This window comes from Dipodomys merriami, unplaced genomic scaffold (assembly GCF_024711535.1).
Source record: "Dipodomys merriami isolate MVZ:Mamm:240054 unplaced genomic scaffold, mDipMer1.0.p SCAF_10, whole genome shotgun sequence".
NCBI lineage: Eukaryota > Metazoa > Chordata > Mammalia > Rodentia > Heteromyidae > Dipodomys > Dipodomys merriami.
The window spans coordinates 12,188,818-12,212,146 of record NW_027202271.1 but is presented as its reverse complement, the minus strand read 5'-3'; the positions used below and the strand labels follow the sequence as shown (position 1 = coordinate 12,212,146).

The window sequence follows — 23,329 nt, the reverse complement described above, 5'->3', positions numbered from 1 at the left end:
CACGTGCGTGCACACACACACACACACACACACACATTACACAGATGGCACTGCAAAGAAGGTCTGGGTAGGAGGAAGGGAAGAAGGAAGGGCATGCTGGTTTCCCAGGCTTCACACATTGGGCTCTAGGAGAGGTGTTGCCCATGACAAACTCCTCTTGTCTCCACTCTAGGGTGCGTCTGGCCCAGCTGGTCCCCCTGGGGCTCAGGGCCCTCCAGGTCTTCAAGGAATGCCGGGGGAGAGAGGAGCAGCTGGTATCGCTGGACCCAAAGGAGACAGGGTAAGTGCCAGGGTTAGCATGCCTCTTCCCCAAACTACAACCTTGCCACCTCCCAAACCTTACTCCCTGCCACCTGGAGATGAGGGTCTTGGTTACCCCTCCTTGAGAGACCCTGAGTTCAAGCTCCCCTACACACAAACACACACACACACACACACACACACACACACACACACACACACACACTCATCCTTATATCTCCTGTGACTCCTTGCCAATTGCTCTGAGACCACAGCAAACCCCTGTTGGGCAGAAACTGAGCCCGAAGGCCCCAGCCAAGTTGGGATGAGCTGGCAAAGGGTTTTGGAGTGCACCCCTGAAGTGTCTGGTTTCTTTCTCTCCAGGGTGATGTTGGTGAGAAAGGCCCCGAGGGAGCCCCTGGAAAGGACGGTGCACGAGTAAGTAACTGCTAGTTGTAGGCCCCTGAAGATTGGGGTGAGGACAGCCACAGAGGATCCCATGGGAGTCTGACACTCGGAGGAGGGACCTAAAAAACTACAGGAAATTCACTGTCAAAACTGGGAACCAAGCCAGGGTGCTGGTGGCTCCCACCTGTAATCCAACCTACTCAGGAGATCTGAAGATTACAGTTTGAAGCCCGCCTGGGCAGGAAAATCCATGAGATTTCTTTTTTTTTTTTTTTGGCGGTCGTGGGGCTTGAACTCTGGGCCTGGGCGTTGTCCCTCAGCTCTTCAGCTCCAGGCGAGCGCTCTACCACTCCATGAGATTTCTTATCTCCAATTAGCCACAAAAAAGCCAGAAGTGGAGCTGTGGCTCAAGTGGTAGATCATTAGCCTTGAACAAAAAAGAGATAACACTCAGGCCCTGAGTTGCAAGACTACAGACTGGCACAACAAAATAGAAACTAACCTGGGGTCTTGGAAGGGTTCAACTAGGTATGGGGTCCCTAGAGTCCTGCAGGGCCCTGTGTGCCTGTTCCCACTCTCCCTGCCTCTCTCATTTCTGCCTTCTTCCTCCAGGGTTTAACTGGTCCCATTGGTCCCCCTGGCCCAGCAGGCGCCAATGGCGAGAAGGTGAGTTGTGCCCAAGCTTCCTCAGCCTCCCCAGCAAGCCTCTTCCCTACCCACCATCACCCTCCTGCCACTGGGGCAGCAGTTGAGAAAGGAGGTGGGGGCTACTCTTAACAGTGGAGCCTGTGACTGTGGGATCTGTTGGGCAAGGCAACTAGATTGGAGTAAAAAAAAAAAAAGTTGTGAAGAAAACCAGGTGCTGGTGGCTCATGCGTATAATCCTAGCTAGTAAGGAGACTGAGATTTGAAGATCCAGGTTCAAAGCCAGTCAAAGTAGACAAATCTGTGAAAGACGTGTATCTCCAACTAACCATCAAAAAGCCAGAAGCAGAGGTATGCCTGAAGTGGTAAAGTGACAGTGACAGCCTTGGGGGGGGGGGGGAGGGGAAGGCAAGCAAGAGCAAGAGACTCTGAGTTCAAGCCTCCCTACACACACACACACACACACACACACACACACACACACACACACACACACACACACACACACACATGCTGCAAAGAGGCTGTAAAGGTGGGCAAAACAAAGAAAACAGGCCAGGCCAGGAAGGGCCTAGGAACCCAAGTTTCCCTCCTACCACCAGGACCCCACTCTGATCCCCACCACTCATTCTTGGTCCCCCCCTTCCCCCAACTAGGGCGATGCTGGACTTCCTGGGCCCACTGGAAGTGCTGGTGCTCGTGGTGCCCCGGTGAGTATCAGCTGGGATTCTGAGCTGGATTGGTTCTGGGCTCCTAAACAGAAGCCATTTCTGCCTTCAGCCTTGCTATTTGGGCCTGGGACAGGAGAGAGATAGGAAAGCACGGGAGAAGCCATATGGGCCTAGGATGTAGTCAGGAATCAGGACCTTTGATTCCAGGAAGGCTTTCCACCCTGAGTCTCTTTCTTTAGGGCTCAGATCATTTTCAGATGCCTCCTCAATGGCTGGGCTGAACAGATAGCTTTGACCTCTCTGGTAGGCACAGGAGCAGGCAAGCAGCAGGGCTTAACTTCTCTTTAACTTCCTTTCACAGGGTGAACGTGGGGAGACTGGTCCCCCAGGACCTGCTGGATTTGCTGGACCTCCTGTGAGTATCTCTTGCCTCACTTCCACCTCCTTGAAGGCTCCCGTCTAACCTACGGGGAGGTGGGAAGGAAGAGTACACGAGGCAGAGGAATATAGACTCTCCTTTGCTCTTATCATGTTTCCCATATGAATATACCAGTCCCATCTCAGATCACATTTGTAGGCCCAAGGTAGAGACAGACAGACATGGAATCTCTGGCCTTTTTTTTTTTTTGGCAGAGCTATGAATGTGTGGCTTGTCCCTCCTTCATCTGCCCCTTCTTCCTGTTACAGGGTGCTGATGGCCAACCTGGTGCCAAGGGTGAGCAGGGAGAGGCTGGACAGAAAGGTGATGCTGGTGTCCCTGGCCCTCAGGGTCCTTCTGGAGCTCCTGGACCACAGGTAGGTGGAGCCAAGCTTCTGCAGAATTGTTCCCATGAGACAGGATTACCAGAGCAAGAGGAGATACCAGACAGATTTGGCTAGGAGTTTAGAAGTCACCCCCCACTGTTGGCTGGTGAGGAGAGCTTTCACTGGGGTGTGGCATGTGGGGTACATGGGTAGGGATGGGAGTATTGACAGAGTACAGGCTGCATCTCCACGCACCACAGGTGACTGGGACGAAGCATAACCCCTCCCTGCCCTCCCCACTGGGGACTGGCTTTGTGGATGCCATTGATGAGGTGGACAGATTTACCTGTGGCACCTTCTGCAGGAAGTCTCAGGAGTCCATTGATGGGGCTTAGCCAGAAGCCTACTGTGCTGCTAGGCCACCTGCTCTCATTGTGTCTTTTTCCCAGGGTCCTACTGGAGTGACTGGTCCTAAAGGAGCACGAGGTGCCCAAGGCCCTCCGGTAAGTGAGATCCCTCTCCCTACTAGCCCACCCCACAAAGGAGTTCTGGTCCTAGGCTTTCCCCAGGGGCCATGCGCAGGACTCCCCCATCTCTTCCTGCTCATGCCATTCCTCAGCCAAGGTGGGAGAGGAGGTCTCCCCTCTCCACAGGATACCTAGTTATCCTGGGAGCCCCTCAACCCTAGTCCTGGCCTCTCAATTCACTGAAGCACACTGAGCAACAGGTGGAGGCCAACGTGCCTGCTTCCACAGCCAGGCCCAGAAGGACTTGTCCTCTCTCTAGCTCTTAAGCAGTCCCATGCCCTTTGCCCACCTCTGGGGCGACCCCTCCAGACCCACCAATTTGGTTTTTATTTTTCCTTCACAATAACCAATGTTTTTTTAAACTGATTTATTATTCACAAATAAATTGTAAAATAGCGAGAGTTGAATACATTTTATTGCCACAGAAGAAAAAGTTAACATCATAGAAAACATGTGAAGTTTTCAAGTAGAAAAATTAGAGACCTTTGTTCTTAAAATCCCAACAATAGTCTTTCTTCTTTGACTTTTTGATCAGAAAAAAATATTCTTTCTAATTCTGCCCTAGTCTTTCTTTGTGAGGTGTAAAATAAGGCAGATCACTTTCAGATTATGCATACAATACAAACAAACTCAAGTCAATGACTGGAGATACGTGTTTTTGAATGTTGCCATTTAATAAATACAAGTATTTAGAACCATTGTCATCTAGACTTGTCTATATCAAGGCAGCTTACACGGGGTGTGTTGAGCTCATTCTAGCCTACCATGATAAAAACTGACTAATCTTGGACATTTCAGTTAGGAACATGATGGAATCTAGATGGTTACATATTAAACACACAATGATGCAATCATGAGGGTACATAGCTGATACATCGAGCGGATACAGTATTCCTGTGATACATAGTGGGTGAGGTATATCAAGTGCATTCTGATTTGCATTATTTCCCATTATGAGGGGGTCATCAGGACATGACTGCATTATAAGTTGAGGGGCATTTGTACATAGGTGTGTGAATGTCACATATATATGTATATATGTAATATATTATCAGGATGTTGATAAGTCAGGATGCAAATGCTATTTTAGGAAAATGCCCTGCAAGAGTGCCTTCAAAAACATTGAACATTTGAAAAGTGACTAGATTTATTTAAAAAACACCACTAACTTCCTGGCCACCAATTTGATTTTCCACCCTCCTGAGGATCTGGGGTGTTCAGATGTTCTCTTCTCCTTCCATAGGGAGCCACTGGATTCCCTGGAGCTGCTGGCCGAGTTGGACCCCCAGGCTCTAATGTAAGTATCATTGCTTGCTGCTATCTGCCTTACTCTTGGCCCAGGAAGGCAAGGCAGGAGTGAACTAATCTGAACCATGTCCCTAATAGAATCTAGAGAGCTGGAGGCCAAGCTCCCTTTCCTCTTCGCCTGTTCCTACTCCTGGGAGGAGTAAGGAATTGGCCACTGGACTTGTATCCCTGAAGACAGCTTGGGGGCAAAGGTGGGAACATGAAGCCTTCCTTGCTGGTCTGAGCTCAGCCCTCCAACTTCAGGCTCCTCTCCTTCAGTGGACAGGGAAGGCTGGCATAATTGTCCTCATCTGGGACATTTTTTTTAATTATTAAAAAAAATGTTCTGGTGCCAGTCCTAGGGTTTGAACTCAGGGCCTGGGCACGGTCCCTGAGCTTTGTTTTACTCCTTGCTAACACTCTACCAACTTGATCCACAGCTCCATTTCTGTCTTTTTTTTTAAGGGGTAGTTAATTGGAGACAAGTCTTGTGGACTTTCCTGCCCAGGCTGGCTTCAAACTATGATCCTCAGATCTCAGCCTCATGATTAGCTAGGATTACAGGCATGAGCCACTAGCACCTGAAAAAATTTGAGTGCATTGTGTTTCATTGTACCATTTAAGTGATATATTCAGCCCTTCTCTCTCTCTCTCTCTCTCTCTCTCTCTCTCTCTCTCTCTGTGTGTTTGTGTGTGTGTGTGTGTGTGTGTGAGAGAGAGAGAGAGAGAGAGAGAGAGAGAGAGAGAGAGAGAGAGAGAGAGAGAGAGAGAGAGAACAGAAACAGAGAGACACAGAGAAACACAGAGAGATTCTTGATTATGTTCTATGCACTTAGACCCATCACTGTAAGGAAGCTCTCAAGCCCCAGACCTGACTCTTAGGGGTTGCACTGAGGGAGGAGAGATAGGGAGAACTCACTCAGCTCACCAGCATCAGGTGCAGCGGGAATGGGCTGGGGCCAGCAGAAGGCTCGAAGTTGCAGCAGCAGCAGTGTTAGAGCTGCTTCTTGAGCATTAAGGACAAAAAGGAGCCAGGCAGGAAGGATTCCACATGGACAGGAAGGGCAAAACATACCAGGCCCTGGCAGAGCACGGCTGACTGCCCAGAGCTCTCACAGGGGAGAAGAGATTTCAAAGGTAGCTTAGATCAGGATGGGGAGTCTGGTGCATCCCCCTGGGAGACCTGAAGTCCCTGAAGCCACCGTGGTTTCAGCAGCCTGGATGGGAAGAGTGAGGCCAAATTTTTGCTCCTTCTAGGGCAATCCTGGACCCCCTGGTCCTCCTGGTCCTTCTGGAAAAGATGGCCCCAAAGGTGCACGAGGAGACAGCGGCCCCCCTGGCAGAGCTGGTGACCCTGGCCTCCAAGGTCCTGCAGGACCCCCTGGCGAAAAGGGAGAGGCTGGAGATGATGGTCCTTCTGTAAGTCCTTTGTCAGGGCTGCGAAAGACTCCTGGGCTCAGCGGACACAGGATGGGCAGGGGCAGGGACTAGGGGACTAGGGACTAGAGGTGGGTGGGTAGCTGTGCAGAGAACTGTCCTCCTGCCATCTTGGGAGAGGTGGTGGTACAGGAATTGTCTGGCCAGTGTTCTGTCACTTCTCATCACCTGTCATTCCTTTCCCAGGGTGCTGATGGTCCTCCAGGTCCCCAGGGTCTGGCTGGTCAGAGGGGTATTGTTGGTCTACCTGGGCAGCGTGGTGAGAGAGGATTCCCTGGCCTACCCGGTCCATCGGTGAGTGAGGGACACCTCTCCTTCTGGTCCAGCTGTGCACATCTGGGCTTAGGAGCCTTTAGCTCTGTGGCTACTGGGTGGTGGGCTCTGGGATGGGGGAAAAAAAAAAGTTGTCCTGAAGTTTCTACTCATGCAACACTGTCAGAAACTGCCCCCTTTTACCAGCCCTATCTCCTGAAGGGGGCAGTACAGCACTGGACAAGGATGCTAGCATGTACACTCAAAGATCTCTGTCCTTCCAGGGTGAACCTGGCAAGCAGGGTGCCCCCGGCGCATCTGGAGACCGAGGCCCCCCTGGTCCCGTGGGGCCTCCTGGCCTGACAGGTCCTGCAGGTGAACCTGGACGAGAGGTAAGCAGGGGCCCATCCTGGGGTGGCTCTGCCTTGGGAGAGGGCCTCTGTGCAGGGAGCAGCTCTAACTACATTCTTACTTCTTTCTGTTCAGGGCAGTCCTGGTGCTGATGGCCCCCCTGGTAGAGATGGCGCAGCTGGAGTCAAGGTGAGTATCTGATGTGCTAGGACGAAGGAGACCTAACAGCTGGAGTCAGCCTCATCACATTCTGCAAGATCTTCTGTCTTTGCTCCATCTGGAACGTTCTCTGAACCTGAGACCTCTCTCCTGATAGGGTGATCGTGGTGAGACTGGTGCCCTGGGAGCTCCTGGAGCCCCTGGCCCCCCTGGTTCTCCTGGCCCTGCTGGCCCAACTGGAAAGCAAGGAGACAGAGGAGAGGCTGTGAGTACCCCCAATCCAGTAAAGTCAGGGGTGAGGAGGGTGGCTGACACAGGAGAATTCCATGGTTGCACCTCCCTGCCCTCTTGACCTAATGCGGGGAGCCAGAGGAATTCCCTAAATGCAGGGAATGAGGGGCAGCAGCCTTGGTGCCAGCCCTGAGACAGATGCAGAGGAAAGCCATCCTGACTTTTCTCTGACACTACGCTCACTCTGTCCTCATAGGGTGCACAAGGCCCCATGGGACCCTCAGGACCAGCTGGAGCCCGTGGAATCCCAGTAAGTATCATTGCTTCCTGTGCTGGGTCCCCTCTTCCACCCAAGGCAGGGCCAGAGAGCCACAAGGACCCTGTGGCCCTTCTTGCAACTCCTTGGCTCAGGGGGGGATACAGAGAATTTCTGGCCCTGAACTAATCCAATCCATGTCTGTCTTGTTCCCAGGGCCCTCAAGGCCCCCGAGGTGACAAAGGAGACTCTGGAGAGCCTGGTGAAAGGGGAGTGAAGGGACATCGTGGCTTCACTGGCCTTCAGGGTCTTCCGGGCCCTCCCGTAAGTGTCACTGTAGGGTGCTATGCCAAGCCTTCCTGCTGCTTAACGCCCCTCCTGAGTTGCCCCTGTGGCTAAGCCATCCTTAGAAACTCTGAGGTTCCCCCCAGGGAGGTGGAAGGGAGAGAAGAGGCAGCGGGCTGAGGACACACCCCTGCTCCTCACTCCCAAGGTGGATGTATCCCTATGTCTGCCTGAGCTGACATCTGTCACTTCCTTCCATACAGGGTCCTTCTGGAGACCAAGGTGCTTCTGGTCCTGCTGGTCCTTCTGGCCCTCGGGTGAGTGACATGGAGATGGGGGGGGGGGTGTTGGAGCTCAGTTGTCCTCACTCAGGAAGCACCCTGAGAAAGTACCTGAGGTCACAGGTGATGAAGAAAAAGCAGCTTCTCTGTTCGTACCCTGGTAACAGATTAGGCAAACAGGAGCTTAGGGGATTGGAGGCATGGCTCAGGTGAGAGTGCTCCAGCCAATGAGCAAAAGTATCAGATACTGATTCCTTCTTAAAAAAATAGAACAAAGAGGCATGTAGGAGGGGAGGAGCCATGGTGCCCACTGACTGTCCTTGAGCAAGTTTAAGAGAGTCTATGCCTAAGTCATGTGGAGAATTGAGGACAGGGTAGCTGGTACCACAATACTGGCCACCTATCCAGACAAACAGCTCCTTAACCTGGGAGGCCCATTCTTTAATCACCATCCCTTCTCTCCTGATATGTAGGGTCCACCTGGTCCTGTGGGTCCCTCTGGCAAAGATGGCGCTAATGGAATCCCTGGTCCCATTGGGCCTCCTGGTCCTCGTGGACGTTCAGGCGAAACTGGCCCTGCTGTGAGTATCCTGATTCCTTCTGTGCTCTCCCTCGCCTCTTTCTGGTGCTCAGGGATTTGTGTGTGAGTGGTGTGTGCACGTGCTGATCTAGGGGCTCAAATTCAGGACCTGAGCACTGTCCCTGAGCTAGTGCTCAAAGCTAGCGCTCTACCACTTGAGCCACTTTTGGCTTTTTGTTGTTTAATTGGAGATAAGAATCTCACCAATTTTCCTGCCTGGGGTGGCTTTCAATTACAATCCTTCAATCTCAGCCTCCTGATAGCTAGGATTACAGGTATGAGCCATCAGCACCCAACTCAGGGATTCTTTTTTTGCGGGGTTGTCAGAATGCATCCTTTATGCTGAGGTCCTCTTCAGAGGGTCGGAAGATACACAATTGGTGTTCAGAGACAGAAACCAGGGGCCAGAAAGAAAAAGAAGAAACTGCTAAGGGTTTTGTTTTGGGGCCTGGCCTACTACCTCCAGCCCTGACCATAGGCCTGTCAAGGGGATCTACTAATACATGCTATAGAGGATGGGGATAGGCCCAGATGGGCTCCTCTCCACCATTGCTGGCTAATCTCTTCATTTCCTGCTGCAGGGTCCTCCTGGAAATCCTGGACCCCCTGGTCCTCCAGGTCCCCCTGGCCCTGGTATCGACATGTCCGCCTTTGCCGGCCTAGGCCAGAGAGAGAAGGGTCCTGACCCCCTGCAGTACATGCGAGCTGACCAGGCAGCTGGTAATCTGAGACAACATGATGTTGAGGTAGATGCCACACTCAAGTCACTCAACAACCAGATCGAGAGCATTCGCAGTCCTGAGGGTTCCCGCAAGAATCCTGCCCGCACCTGCCGCGACCTGAAACTCTGCCATCCAGAGTGGAAGAGCGGTAAGCCTAGGAGGACAGGTAAACCTAGGAGGACAGGGGCCCCATCCCTGGAGCCCAACCACCATCAACAGCAAGGCAGAGATGTCCTCAGTACAAGGGAGAAACAGACTGGGAAGGTTCGAATAGATGGTTGCTTCACCATCCCACAACAGGCAGGAAGTGACTTCAGGCTGGATTCCACCCAACAGGGGGCACTGCTCTTGCAATTTTTGGCTCGGGCCAATTTTAGCTTTTAGCCTGAAATTGTCCATCTAGATCTCCCCCTCACCCCCTACCCCCCCCCCCCGTTTCCCCATGCCTTCCCATCTCCCCTTTCTTCATGAGACCAGCCCTCCTACTCCTACTCCCTGGTTTTTCTGTGGCCCCTCAACATTCCTGGCCAGCCCAGTTCAGCCTTCCTTGGCCTTTGACTCTGAGACTGATGGAGTCCCAACTCTCCCCTGCAGGAGACTACTGGATTGACCCCAACCAGGGCTGTACCTTGGATGCCATGAAGGTTTTCTGCAACATGGAGACAGGCGAGACCTGCGTCTACCCCAACCCAGCAAGTGTGCCCAAGAAGAACTGGTGGAGCAGCAAGAGCAAGGAGAAGAAACACATCTGGTTTGGAGAAACCATCAATGGTGGCTTCCATGTGAGTGTCTGGGTGTTTCTGTCTGAACTGACTGCTTGAACTTTCTCTTCTTTCTCCTTGGATGTTTTTAGCTATCTCCTTCATATTCTCCACCGCTTGAGAGGAAGGGGAGAAGAGGACAAGTAACCCCCCACCCCCCATTTAGAGTTAGAAAAGAAATCCAGAAATCCATTTGAGTTTTTTCTCCTTTTCCTGAAAGCAGAAATGTCTTTCCAGCTCTCTGCCACCCCTGCACCATCTTCAAGCTCTGAGGAGCCCTGAACAGCTAGCATACCTGTAGTCCCTGATCTCCACCAGTTCTGGCTCCCAGGTCTGACACCCTGGCTTTCTGTCCCTATAGTTCAGCTATGGAGATGACAACCTGGCTCCCAACACCGCCAATGTCCAGATGACCTTCCTGCGCCTGCTGTCCACCGAGGGTTCCCAGAACATCACCTACCACTGCAAGAACAGCATTGCCTACCTGGATGAAGTAGCTGGCAACCTCAAGAAGGCCTTGCTCATCCAGGGCTCCAATGATGTAGAGATGAGGGCTGAGGGCAACAGCAGGTTCACATACACTGCCCTGAAGGATGGCTGCACGGTGAGTGAGGGTGTCTGGACCTCTCTCTGCTCAGGGTCTGGCTTGCCTAGGACTATGGGTCAGTCCTGCTCCTAGAGTGAAGGGATGATCAGAGGCTTGAGTGGGAGGGGCATCCTGAGATGAGTTGGCAGGTGAGGGAAAGCTACATAGTGTTCTATGAGTGTCCTGGCTCAGGAGAAAGAAGGCCCTATGCAACATGCTTAGCCACTCCTGTGACAGTGCTTATGTAATGGTATGGGCATGTGAGAGGGGAAGAGGGGGTGGGAGGGAAGGGAAGAAAAAGGGAAAGAGGGAAGGAGGAAGGGAAGGAAGAAGGGAGGGAGGAAAAGAGAGAGAGATTTGAAGATCACCATGGGAGCTTACCATGGGAGAGAAGCAGGAAAGTAGAGGAGAGACAGACACTGGAGATTTTGACAAGCCCTGCAAGTGTCTGGGGGCGCATCCACTATGGTTCACACATTGTGGTGGCTGATTTTGGGTATCCCAAGCAGCCAGCACTGGATTGCAATGCATCGACTGAGTAACGTGCTCTCTCTTTGTCCCTAGAAACACACTGGTAAGTGGGGCAAGACTGTCATCGAGTACCGGTCACAGAAGACCTCACGCCTCCCCATCATTGACATTGCACCCATGGACATTGGAGGGCCTGAGCAGGAATTTGGTGTGGACATAGGACCTGTCTGCTTCTTGTAAAACCCGAATCAAGGAAAAACAAAAAAAAAAAAAAACCACAAAAAAACAATCCATTGCAAACCCAAAGGACCTAAGTACTTTCCAATCTCAGTCACCCTAGGATTCTGCACTGAATGGCTGACCTGACCGATGTCCATTCATCCCAACTTCACAGTTTCAACTATTCTCCCCCTCTTTCTAAGAGACCTGAACTGGGCAGACTGCAAAATAAAAATCTCGGTGTTCTATTTATTTATTGTCTTCCTGTACGACCTTTGGGTCGAAGCAGAGGCAGGAAATTAACTGATGTGAGTCAAACACCCCCCTGAGTGACTGCCCACAGCCCAGGCCAGAAGACCCCGCCCCCCTCCAACAGGTGCTGGGCACAGGAACTATGTGTCCTATACAATGGTGCTATTCTGTGTCAAACACCTCTGTATTTTTTAAAACATCAATTGATATGAAAAAATTAAAAAAATTATTGGAAAGTACACATGGATGTTGCTTTGTTCTTGTTTTGCATTAGTCCTTGATTCTACAGGCACAGATGTGGTTCTCTGGCCTTTTCCTGTTTGTTTGTTTTTTCTTTTTGTGCTGCTGTCTTATCTCTCTTGGTCCCACGCTGGCTTCCTGGAACTACTCTGAAAGCTTCTACATACCTCCTCTGAATGAACCAGACTTAAGAATGAACAGCCTCGGGACTGGGAAGTTGGCTCAGTGGAAGAGCACTTGCCTTGCATGCCTGAGGCCCTGGGTTCGATTCCTCAGCACCACATAAGCAAAAAGAAAAAAACTGGAAGTGGTGCTGTGGCTCAAGCGGTAGAGCACACTAGCCTTGAGCTGAAGAGCTGAGGGACAGCGCCCAGACCCAGAGTTCAGGCCCCACGACCAAACCCCCCCCCCCCACACACACACACACAAAAAGAATGAACAGCCTCTTCTGGGTACTGTAGGAACTGACAGAGGGTTATGATTAGGGGATTAAGGTTTGAAGCCATCCTAGGCAGGAAAGGCCATGAGGTCCTAAGATATTTCCAATTAATCAGCAACCCCCCAACCCCCCCCCCAAAATAGAAGTGGAGATGTGGCTCAAGTGGTTAGGAGCACTAGCCTTGAGCAAAAAAACTAAGGGAAGTGCCTAGGCCTTGAGTTCAAGCTCCCATAAGTAAATAAGTAAATAAATCAGTTTTCCCATTTTCCCTCCCACCTGGTGTCCCTTGCTTTCCAATACCTTGAATATGTGTGTCAGCGATAAGCAAGCTATTCACTTTTCCACTAGAGGGCCATGGTGGCAAAGATGTATCATGGATAAGAGACAGGAAACCAGTTAGAATCCATGACAGCAATACTTCGTAAAACAAACTTCCAAAGCTGTCTGGCACAGAAGACAAACTAAGAGTCATGAACTTTTCTACCCCTTTCTCTCTCTTTCTCCCATTCCTTTAAGATGAAAATTGATGGATTTTCTATTCAAGAAACAATAAACATTACCAGAAGATTTTAAAATTGGATTTGTGTATATCAACGCCCAATTTCTGATGTAAACTTAAGTTAAATGAAGTGTATCTTTTTTTTTGCTTTTTGCTTATGTGGTGCTGAGGAATTGAACCCAGGGCCTCTGGCATGCAAGGCAAGCACTTTACCTCTGAGCCACCTTCCCAGCCCCAAGTTAAATGAAGTGTATCTTAAAAGGACCAATTTGTGGTAAAATAAAACCATGATCAATGAAGATATACAGTTAAGACTAGGTAGTTTAGCAGGGTGCCAGTGACTCACACCTATAATCCTAGCTATTCAGGAAGCTATTATCTGAGGATCATTGTTCAAAGGCAGCCTTGGCAGGAGGGGGGGGGGCAGGTGTGTGGTGTCTGTGAAACTCTTATCTCCAATTAGTTACCAGAAGAGGCTGGAAGTGGAGCTGTGGTACAAGTTATAGAGGGCTAGCCTTGAGCACAAAACCTCAGGAACAGCACCCAGGCCCAGAGTTCAAGTGCCAGGATTGCCCCCCACTCAAAAAAAAAAAAGGGACTAGATATTTCATAATTAAAAAGTAAACAACCCTTCTACCCAGTGAGAGGGGTGAGCAAGGAGATGATTGTGAAACCTGCCCTAAATGAGTAGGTGGTGCTAAAGAGATGGATGGTTCCAACCTGTCAATTCAAGGCTGCTTCCTTCTAGGTTAGAGCTTCCTACTTAGAATACACAAATCCAGTAGGTTGTGACCACTTAGACATCTGCAAGAGATGGTGCACATGGCTGACCCCTTGCATCCCATCCACTTCCTGAATGCCCAGTAAAACCTGCAAATAATAGCAAGTGTTCCCAGGGTTGGATGGAGAGATCTCCCTCTAGGCCCAATCTAAGTTCCAGTACCTTCTCATAACATCATCCTGGGACCAAGCTTTTAACACAAGGATCTCTAAAGGACACATCTGGATGCAGAAGAATTCCAGGTGGGGGCATGGAACACAAAGCCTTGCACCTAAGGTGAAGTTGGAAAGTACATCCTGCTTGACAGTGCTGTACTAGCTACTGTTGCTTAGTCCTAACCAGAATCATGGCTAATCCCCCAGACTGCTTATGCAGAGGGTCTCTCTGGTCAGAACCTGTCAAATTTCCGTGCCAGCAGGATGAGTGAATGGGGTGGCTAGACATGAGGGTTCTATCAGGTTACTTTTCCAGTCTTAATATTTCCTCCTCTCTATGAAAGTATCTGGCGTCAAAAGGCTGTACGCTAAGAGCCAGCTGCCTGAACTCCATGCAAGACTCACCTTCCTCTCCAGTCCTCTGGATTCACAGTAAATGAAAGGATAATTTGTGAAATAGAGTCACCCACTAAACAACTAAAAGAACAGAACTGTAAAGGAGTGCCAACAAGGTAATGAGGAATGAATTATTTATTTTTATTTTATTTTTTGTACCAGTGCTGGACCTGAACTGAAGGCCTGGACACTGTCCCCTAGCTTTCTTGGTCAAGGCTGGTGCTCTACATTTGAGCCACAGCTCTACTTGGAGATTTTTACTGGTTAACTGTGAGATAAGACTCTACCAGTCTGAGAGCACTCTCTAGCTGGCTTTCGACTCTGGATCCTCAGATCTCAGCTTCCTGTGTAGGATTCTAGGTAGAAACTACCAGCCCGGCAAGAATTATATTTATAATGGGAAAGAATGACTATTCTGCCTAGGCAAAAATCAAAGTCCTATTGATGGATGCAGAGCTTTTAGCAAATAGGCTGACTGTATGAGTAAATTGTTGTACAAGTGACCTAGAGATCTCGGCAGTCCTACCGTGGGGCAGGGCTGCCAAATAGCTGGTGGAGGCAATGTAGGTCTGATGAGCATGAAAGGCTTGTGATGGACTTACAAACTTCTAGCTTCAACTTTGGACAAAACACAACAGAAATTGCAATCTTTGGCATACACCAGGCTCTCAATAGTTGTTCTATTTTTGTTTTTGTGCTGGCATTGGGACTTGAACTCCGGGCCTTATGTTCTCACTTGTCTTTTTCCACTCAAGGCCGGCACTCTACCACTTCAACCACACCAGCTTTTTGGTGGTTAACTGGAGATAAGAGTCTCTTAGAGTTGACTACCCTGGGCTGGTTTTGAACTGTGATGCTCGGATCTCAGCTTCATGACTAGCTAGGATTATAGGGGTGAGTCGCTGGAACCCAGACACAATCTCCAGCAAAGCCTCACCTCCAAGGCACATTCCTCATTGCAATCTGCTGGAAAAACAATGGTAATGAAGTCACGCATGAATCCACTACTCTCCTTTCTAATCTGCAGGACTGTTAAGAGAAAATGCTAGATTTATTTTTGTTGTTGTTCAAGAATTGATAGCCCCCATGATAAAACCAAGAGCAACACCCTTGGCAATGGGAGCTGCTGCTTCTTTATCACTGGTCACTGTCACCACTGCTGTGCACACATCACATAGCTCAGCTAACTCTGGGACGCCAGTGTTCGACCCTGCTATGGAGCAACTCGATCATGGCTACTGTCAGCCAGTCATAAAACCTGGCATGTTTGCAGAGCAAACATTAAGCAAGTAGCAAAAAGCCAAGCTAAGAGAATGAGGACATTACCTAATGTATAGGCCCTGCCATCCTACGCTGCTCTGCTGGTGTTTCTCGAAGCCTCTGTGGAATGCTAGAGTCCATCTCGCACCTGACCACTCAAGCTTCTGTGTTCTCTGCCCTCTTACAACTGCAACCCACGCTCCTGTCTCAGACACTGGATGTAGTGGAAGTACTTTTTTTGTGTGTATGCTGGTCCTGGGGCTTGAATTCAGGGTCTGGGTACTATCCCTGAGTTTCTCTTGCCCAAGGCTAGCACTCTACCACTTGAGTAACAGATTACTTCTGGCTTTTGGTAGTTAATTGGAAATAAGAGTCTCACACTTTCCTGGTCAGGCTTTGAACCACAATTCTCAGATCGTAGCCTCCTAAGTAGCTAGGATTACAGGCATGAGCCACCAGTGCCCCATCAAGAAATCTTTCTAAAAAACAAACCAACAAACAAAAATCCCCTTCTAACCAGATTTTCAGGAGTAAAGTCAGATGGGGCTGGAGGCGAATTCCTCTTAGGTAAGTAGCTTCTCACACTGGGCATCTCTGCCCTACCTCTTTAGACCTCTAAGGGGTGCTGCATGCTCTATTTGGGAAGAGCACCAGGGCAGCCTTGTGTTGTTCTAACAGGTGCTCAGATAGGTAGACACCATGTGTTTACTCTTTTCTCTTCCCTCCCCAAAGTGCATCATGTGCACTTAGGCAGCCATGTTCTGATTCCCCAGAACTATGAACCCATCAGGGCCCAGGAGACAGAGATGAATCAAAAGCAGAGTTTATTTTTCTATCACATCTCCAAACCAAGTTCCTGCTGATGGATGGAGAGAATCAAGCCTTACATAAACTCTTAGTAGAAACATTATCTTTCTAATGGAAAGAAAATCCTTTACCTTTTTGTTTTTGTATTTTTCAGTACTGGGGACTGAGCCAAGGTGTGATGTAAGGACTCTACCATTTGGGTTATGCTCCAAGCCCTTTTAGATTTTACCTTTTAATTGTTTGAGACGGTATTGTTATCTTTTGTCTAGTCTGGCCTCAAACTTGAAATTCTCCCACCACTGCCTCCTAAGTTGCTGGGAGTACAGGCAGGAGTCACCTTTCCTGGCACAACTGTTGTTTTAAAAATATTCTGGGAGCTGGGCATTTATGGCTCATGCCTATAATCCTACTCAGGAGCCTGAGATTTGAGAATATTGGTTCAAAGCCAGACCAGGCAGACAAATCTATGAGATTCTTAGCCACCAAAAAGCCAGATGTGGCTGAAGTGGTGTGAGTGAAAGAGCCAAAGGAGAGCTCAAGCCCCAGTACCAGCATGTACACGTGCATGCATGCATGCACGCACACGCACACACACAGGAAAAAAAAAAACAAAAACGCTCCTAGGGAACAGGAAAAACAAGTGCCCATACTGAGTGAGTTTGTGCTCTCCTCGCAGATCAGGCATGGCTGTGGCCTCAGCTATATCTATAGACCTCCCTCCATATACCTCTAGTCTGACCACCTAGACCCTGCTATGATTTTAGCTTGCAATGCTTAAGAACAGCTGCAAAAAGACCTGAATTAAAATCTTCAAACTTTTATTGAGTGCTATTTGCTTGGTATAAACTAGGCACTGGGTTGTGTTCCTGCTGATTGTGAGAAATGTACTTGGTGTTGTTAAGAGCCGCTGCCCCCGTGTGGCAGGAGGCTGTTTGCTGGGACTTGAGAGAACCGATTCCTTCTCTACTCATGCAATGTACAGCTGGCACAGAGCTGGGGCCCTGGGAACAGGTGCTGGCTACTACCACAGTTACTTTGGCCAAGAGCACGTGCTACACAACTGTGGAATTCGCTCCACAGTCCACATAGTGATGTGTCTCCAGGGAGCTCTGGGTTGTGAGGCCAATATACAAAATCTTCACTGAAGTCCTAGGGAAAAGAAAACCAAGAGATAAAATCAACAAGAAAAATCACCCAAAGAGTTTCCTGTAAGTCCAAGCCCCAACACCCATCTGGACCCCAGGCATGTATCTTCACATTTATATTATCTGGAGGATAGAGGCTCTTTCCATGGCTAAAGATGTGGTGTCATAGGTGACTTTCTAAATAAATGGTTCTTACCAGGGATCACTTTACCCATAGGGGACTTCTGGAAATATCTGGAAGTACTTTGAATTATTACAATTGAGGAAGGCTGAGGGTGAGGAGTCTTACCAGCTAGTAGGAAGAAACTAGAATGCCATTAAACATCCTACAATGTACAGAAATGTATTCTACAAGGAAGAACTGTCTGATCCCAAATGTCAATACTCCTAAGAATCCTTATATTTCAAATGTCTATAGCAGAGCCTGTCACCTGAAAAGCTAACAGTCCTAAGCATAACCTGAAAAGGTCCATAACGTGGTAATGTGTGTACAACTGGTCACACGCCCTCTATGTACACCCTGAGAAAGCTCTGCCCAGGTCTCACTAGGACTGTAAGGGGCTCGCTATGTGTTTAGACTCTTTCATGGAGAAAACTGCATGCTCGACTAGGAAGTCAGTGACTTGTGAACATGGACTCCACACAGGAAGCATCCTGAGGGTCTTGGGCATGTGTGCTGTAAGGCACTGGGGAAATGATGTAAGCCCACAGGACCTGGTAGTATAGGTCCACTTCAAGGTCACCAGGAGAGGGAACCAAGAGACATACCTCATGAAGATCACGATGTTGTGTACCAGGATACCCGGAACTGTACAGAAGAAGCTGCCAAACAGTGAATATGGACACGGTGACTTTGAATCCAAGAGGATCAGTAGAAAGAGGATGGAGTTCCCCTGCTAGTGTCTTTGTGGCACCTCTTCTCCCTGGGACCCACCCTCTGACTCAAGCACTGGCTGGTCTGCTAGTTGTCGGCCACAAATGTCATTTTTTCTGCATCAGGATGAGGTGTTTTTTGTTTTGGTTTGTTTTGCCTGTCCTGGGGCTTGAAGACAGGGGCTAGGTGCTGTCCTTGAGCTTCTTTTGCTCAAGTCTGGAGCTCTACCACTTGAGCCATAGCTCCACCTCTGACTTTTCTGGTAGTTTATTGTAGATAAGAGTCTCATGGACTTCCCTGCTCTGGCTGGATTCAAACTATAATCCTCAGACCTCAGGCTTCTGAGTAGCTACAATTATAGGCGTATGCTTGAGCCACTGGAACCTAGCTTTTTTTTTTTTTCTTTTTAAAACCCATGAACAGCTGAGCACCAGTGGCTCACACCTATAATCCTAGCTACTCAGGAGCCAGTCAGGAAAGTCCATGAGACTCTTATCTCCAATCAATTACCAGAAAACCAGAAGTAGTGCTATGGCTCAAAGTGGCAGAGCTCTAGCTTTGAGTGAAAAAGCTCAGGAATAGCACCCAGGTCCTGAGTTCAAACCCTGTGACTGATTAAAATCAACAACAAAAACCAGGAACACTATGGCCCAGTAATGTTTCTAGTGGCATAACATTCTCTTTTGGGAATTCATTCTCCTGTGAGTTGATATCTGTTCTAAAAGAATCTCTAGATAAATAAAGCTAGGGAGCCTATGGTACCAAAGGCTGGGTATTTAGGCCAGGAGGGTCAGGCCTCAGTTAATTGAACAGAGCTCCCAATCTTTTCCTCTGGTCAAGAGCACACATAAACAAGCATTGTTCTTACTATACATAGGAATAGGGTCCTCCCATCTCAGCCTTCACTGTGAAATTCACCTGGAAAAAAGGCAATGGCATCCATCAGCAGTGAAACAGGCTTCGCATGGTGCAGCACTATAGGCCTGAAACCCACAGGCCTGAGATAATTTACAAAATGTGTAAATATGTCCCTAAGACTCCCATGACAGTCCACAGAGCCTCTAATAAATACTTCCAATCTCTTTGCTTTTGATAGGCTAATGACCCTTAGACTGAATATAGCATCTCTCTGGCACATCATGGCAGGCCTGTTTTTTCTTACAAACAATATTGTTCCCCAAATAGTTAGATGCCATTTCCCCCCATATATGCATATGTGAACAACTGCTCGTAATTTCAGAGCCCATCAGATCTTTCTCAAGTGCAAATGAGGAGAGGAAAAGGGAAAAAAAACAAACAGGCAGACTATGGCATTTCTTTCTTCCTCCTCTCACTGTAGGCTTAGGGGCAGGGACCCAGAAAGCAACACCTACCAGCTGCTCACTCCGCGGGGGGATGAGAGACGCATTAGCAGTCACATGTGTGCCAACCACTGTGTTCATGTACTGAACCTGGCTGGACAGACTGGTCACAGCCACAGGGTAGAAGTTGGAGTTCCTGATCTTCAGTGTGGCCTGTATCAGGGCAAGGAAGGAAACAAGGGTGAAAAACATCCTGGATCTTAGATTGGAAAGTGCTCAACAGAGAAAGAGAGAGCCAGTGTTATACCGTGATGGCGAGGATCACAAGGGAGTCCTGTGTGTTAAATGTCACTTTCACCACTTTGATGCCATCATCGTCCACAAGGACTGAATGTGGGAACAGGAAGAAGACCACCAGACCGGATGCCAGGAGACACAGCAGGACCGACAGAAGGACATACTGTTTACTGCAGTAAAGCACACACGCATGTGACCAACTGGGCAGTCAGATATCAAGGTTGGAAGCAGTTAAAAGTTAATATAAAACTCAAAACTAGAGGAGCGTCCAAACAGAGTCCAAAGACTCAGGAACCAGAGACAAGGCAAGAAGTCTTTCTAAACCCATGGAAACATTGTTTGCACCCTGAGAAGCTCATCTGTGCCTTTCCTAGACATTTCCTTCCCTCCCAGGACACCCATCTCTTTATTGGGCCCTTAGGACATGTTTAGCCTCAAGTTTCTTTCCCCAGTTCGTGATGGAGGCAGAACATTGATAGCATTTATTGCTATTTTCCCTGCTTGGGTAAATAGCAATGAAAGAAATAGGGCATTTTACAAGGATAGATGCAATTTTCTAAGAATTACCTGGCATTCACACATGTAAGAAGGAACTGGGAACAGAAGCGAGTTAACAGGTAGGAGGCAGGGAACTTACGTTCTCTGAGGACGCAGTCTCTGGTCACTGTGGGGGATCAAGGCCACCAATTCATTGACTTGCTCTAGAAAAGAACCAAACACTCCCTTTGTAGCTCCAACGTGTGGACAATCCTTCTCACCCCACCTTACGGCAGCCCACTACAGCAAACATCTGAGTGATTGCTTCAAAAATATTTATCTTGGGCCAGGTGTCAGTGGCTCACAGTTATAATCTTAGCTACTCAGGAGGCTGAAATCTGAGGATCACAGTTGGAACCCAGCCTGGGCAGGAAAGTCCATGAGACTTGTATCTCCAATTAACCACCAAAAAGCCAGAAGTGGAGCTGTGACTCAAGTGATAGAGTTCTAGCCTTGAGCAAAAATGCTCAGGGACAGCACCTAAGCCTTGGGTTCAAGCCCTAGGATGGACACAAAAACCCCCAAAAACAAAAAACAAATTAATCTCAAATTTTAAGTCTAATGAACAACAATCATAAAAGGATGCTAGGTACTGGTGGTTCATACCTATAATCCTAACTACTCAGGAAGCTGAGACATGATGATCACTTCCCAGCCTGGGGAGATAAATCTGACAGACTCTGGTCTCTACTTAACTAATAAAAGGCTGGAATTAAAGGTGTGGCTCAAGTGATAAAGTGCCAGTCTTGACAAGAAGGCTTGAGTGCACAGCCTAGTATTGGTGCATACACGCATGTGCATGTGCACTCATACACACATACACACAAGAAAGGAAAAAAAACCCCCAGAGAGTGCCACAAATCGTGCAAAAGCTACCAGTGCTTCCAAGGCAGCTGAGAAATTTACCACAGCTTTATCTCATGGCGCTGGTTACTGTTTCTTCTAAAGCCAAGTTTTGATTTCAATGTTTTCTGAGGTTCTTACCAGCTCTAAACTTTGTGACTCTCCATCTAAGCTGTTAAGACTTTCTGAAAGACAATTTAGCAATAGGCATTCCTCTACTGAATTCAGTCTGTACTTCTGTGCATGTGTTCCCCCATATCTGACACACTGTGTATACCTTCGGCTAATAATTCTTTTGCTTCCTGGTAAAGAAGGTTCCAGAGTAGCTTGCTAAATGGCTCAGTCTCATCATCTAAGCTACTCAGGAGGCTCAGATCTGAGGATCATAGTTCAATGCCAGCCCAGGCAGAGAAGTCCATGAGACTCTTATCTCCAATTAACCAGCAAGAAGATGAACTGGAGGTGTGGCTCAAGTGGTAGAGCACCTGCCTTGAGAGAAAAATAGGCCCATCAAGGCCCTGAGTTCAAGCTCCAGCGTTGGCACAAAAGGAAACAAAAACAAAGAGAGAGGGGGGGAGAAAGAGGGAGGGAGAAAGAGGGAGGGAGAAAGGGAGGGAGAGAGAGGGAGGGAGGGAGAGAGAGGGAGGGAGGGAGGGAGAGAGAGGAAGGGAGGGAGGGAGAGAGAGGGAGGGAGGGAGGGAGGGAGAGTGAGGGAGGGAGGGAGAGAGAGGGAGGGAGGGAGGGAGAGGAAGAGGGAGGGAGAGGAAGAGGGGGGAGAGGGAGAGGAAGAGGGGGGGAGAGGGAGAGAGAGAGAGAGAGTGATGGGAGGGAGGGAGGGAGATGGGGGAGGGAAGGTGGAAGGAAGGGAGGAAAGAAAAAGAAAGATGCCTGTCAACAAATCCTACAACATAAATGACTATCCCACTGAACAGGGCCAGGGGAGAGGAATGAAAGTGCACAAGCCATGAACAGAAAGAGTTCTCAAACACAGGAGAACAGTGGAAGTTGTGAAATCTGCCCAAGTTAATCAAGTCAGCCAAGCTTAGCTCCATTCAGGCCAGTCTATTTTTCTCCTCTTTAGGAGAAGAGCTGTTGGGGAAAGATGCGTGTGAGAAATCCTTGGGAGATACTTGCTGGAGAAACCAGCCCTTCCCTGATCACTCGGGAGTCTCACCTGTGGGGATGTAGCCCGTTCCCTGGCACGTCAGACAGGTGATGCTATCTCTCCCGGTGAACTCCACGTAGGGGAACTGCGCGATGGCCTCTTCCTGCTCTGGATCGGCTAGCAAATCCTCCCCATCCTCTCCTCTCCTTTTCTGGTAAGAGGGCGGTCGGGCCAAGGCAGAATGCTGAGACCCCATGGCCTTGCTGGATCCCCTGGGTCATGTCCTAGAACGAGGGGGAGACACACATCAGGCCACAAAAACAACCCACTTCTTCCTGTAAACACAGTGGAGATGCAACCAGGACGCGTCGCGGCCCGGGAGGGCGCCCCAGGAAAGTTCTACCCGGATCCTCACTGTTGTAGGAGGACGCCCCATCCTTTATCCTGACATGTCACCCCCTATACCTGCCCGGCCCCTCACCGACCCCCCCCACCATCCGGCCCACCCCCGGCCCTTCCTCTCCGCCATCGGAAAACTCGGTGTCCTCCACCAGGGGACAAACAACTGGCATCGGGTCCATGGCAGGCCTCGGGGTCACCCCGGCCCCGAGGCCCCCTGAGGTCACGCCCCCAGCCTAAAGAGATCAATCAACCAATCAAAGGCGCTATTCCCAGCTCCAAAGCCACGGGGGTGGGGGGGGGACAAACGTTGACGTTCCCGGACCTTTAGGGCACAAACTCCCGGCAGCTCCTCTCCGGACCACTCTCCTTCGGCCACCTGCCTCCCTTGGTCGCGTTTGTTACCAGTCTTCTCCAGCCCTCCCAGCTGGCCGCTACTTGGTGCGCATGTGCAGAATGTCAGCAGGCTGGGGTCGGGAGGTAGACGTCGACCTGCGCTCGCGCGCCTGCGCACTCTGGCAGCTCCCGGCTTTTCGGCCTCGGCGTAGCGGCAGAGTCCGCTCCTTACCGGCAGAGGGCGATAGAGGGCGGCACCAGGTGCAGCTTGGGTGCGGCTTGTTGAGCAGGGAGACCCGGTGGCTCGGCTTTTCCCCCAGAAAAAGCTGGGAGCAAGTGGATCGATTTAGCTCTGTGAGTGGAGGGGATGGGCAGCACCTGGGGTCAACGCTGTGTAGACACTGCCGTGTAGATCCTGACGATGCCAACAGCCAAACACATAAGAACCTGCTCTCGGTGCGGTCCGGTACAGGATCCGGATGCATGTTTTGATGATGTGTCCCTGCTGCTGGGTGTGAGGACGCAGAGGTCCCTCCCCGTGGCAGTGGCA

At 49.6% G+C, this 23,329-nt stretch overlaps 2 protein-coding genes across 4 annotated transcripts in view; one reads left to right on the top strand and one right to left on the bottom strand.

Annotated features, from left to right (window-relative positions):
- Col2a1 (collagen type II alpha 1 chain) overlaps positions 1-11,483 on the top strand; it is a 34,114-nt gene extending 22,631 nt beyond the window's left edge. For both annotated transcript variants that reach the window (XM_070034943.1, XM_070034933.1), the window contains 21 exons: positions 173-280; positions 625-678; positions 1,261-1,314; positions 1,950-2,003; positions 2,326-2,379; positions 2,652-2,759; positions 3,158-3,211; positions 4,479-4,532; positions 5,780-5,941; positions 6,146-6,253; positions 6,496-6,603; positions 6,698-6,751; positions 6,879-6,986; positions 7,209-7,262; positions 7,425-7,532; positions 7,757-7,810; positions 8,248-8,355; positions 8,936-9,224; positions 9,671-9,858; positions 10,199-10,441; positions 10,988-11,483. In XM_070034943.1, the coding sequence (XP_069891044.1) occupies positions 173-280; positions 625-678; positions 1,261-1,314; positions 1,950-2,003; positions 2,326-2,379; positions 2,652-2,759; positions 3,158-3,211; positions 4,479-4,532; positions 5,780-5,941; positions 6,146-6,253; positions 6,496-6,603; positions 6,698-6,751; positions 6,879-6,986; positions 7,209-7,262; positions 7,425-7,532; positions 7,757-7,810; positions 8,248-8,355; positions 8,936-9,224; positions 9,671-9,858; positions 10,199-10,441; positions 10,988-11,134 (2,271 nt within the window). In that variant the 3' untranslated portion in view covers positions 11,135-11,483. The remainder of the gene's footprint in view (positions 1-172; positions 281-624; positions 679-1,260; positions 1,315-1,949; positions 2,004-2,325; positions 2,380-2,651; positions 2,760-3,157; positions 3,212-4,478; positions 4,533-5,779; positions 5,942-6,145; positions 6,254-6,495; positions 6,604-6,697; positions 6,752-6,878; positions 6,987-7,208; positions 7,263-7,424; positions 7,533-7,756; positions 7,811-8,247; positions 8,356-8,935; positions 9,225-9,670; positions 9,859-10,198; positions 10,442-10,987) is intronic.
- A 5,421-nt stretch (positions 11,484-16,904) lies between these two features.
- On the bottom strand, positions 16,905-22,905 carry Tmem106c (transmembrane protein 106C). Of its 2 annotated transcripts, none has more exons than XM_070039817.1 (8): positions 22,769-22,905; positions 22,114-22,328; positions 20,197-20,260; positions 19,570-19,729; positions 19,335-19,475; positions 18,830-18,879; positions 17,856-17,909; positions 16,905-17,091 (listed from the first exon to the last, which is right to left on the bottom strand). In XM_070039817.1, the coding sequence occupies exons 2-8, from the start codon at positions 22,298-22,300 to the stop codon at positions 16,995-16,997; spliced, it is 753 nt and encodes a 250-aa protein (XP_069895918.1). In that variant the 5' UTR covers positions 22,301-22,328; positions 22,769-22,905; the 3' UTR covers positions 16,905-16,994. The 2 variants fall into 2 exon arrangements, with proteins under 2 accessions (XP_069895918.1, XP_069895928.1); XM_070039827.1 differs by lacking the exon at positions 22,769-22,905 and adding an exon at positions 22,551-22,604.
- Positions 22,906-23,329: the final 424 nt, after the last annotated feature.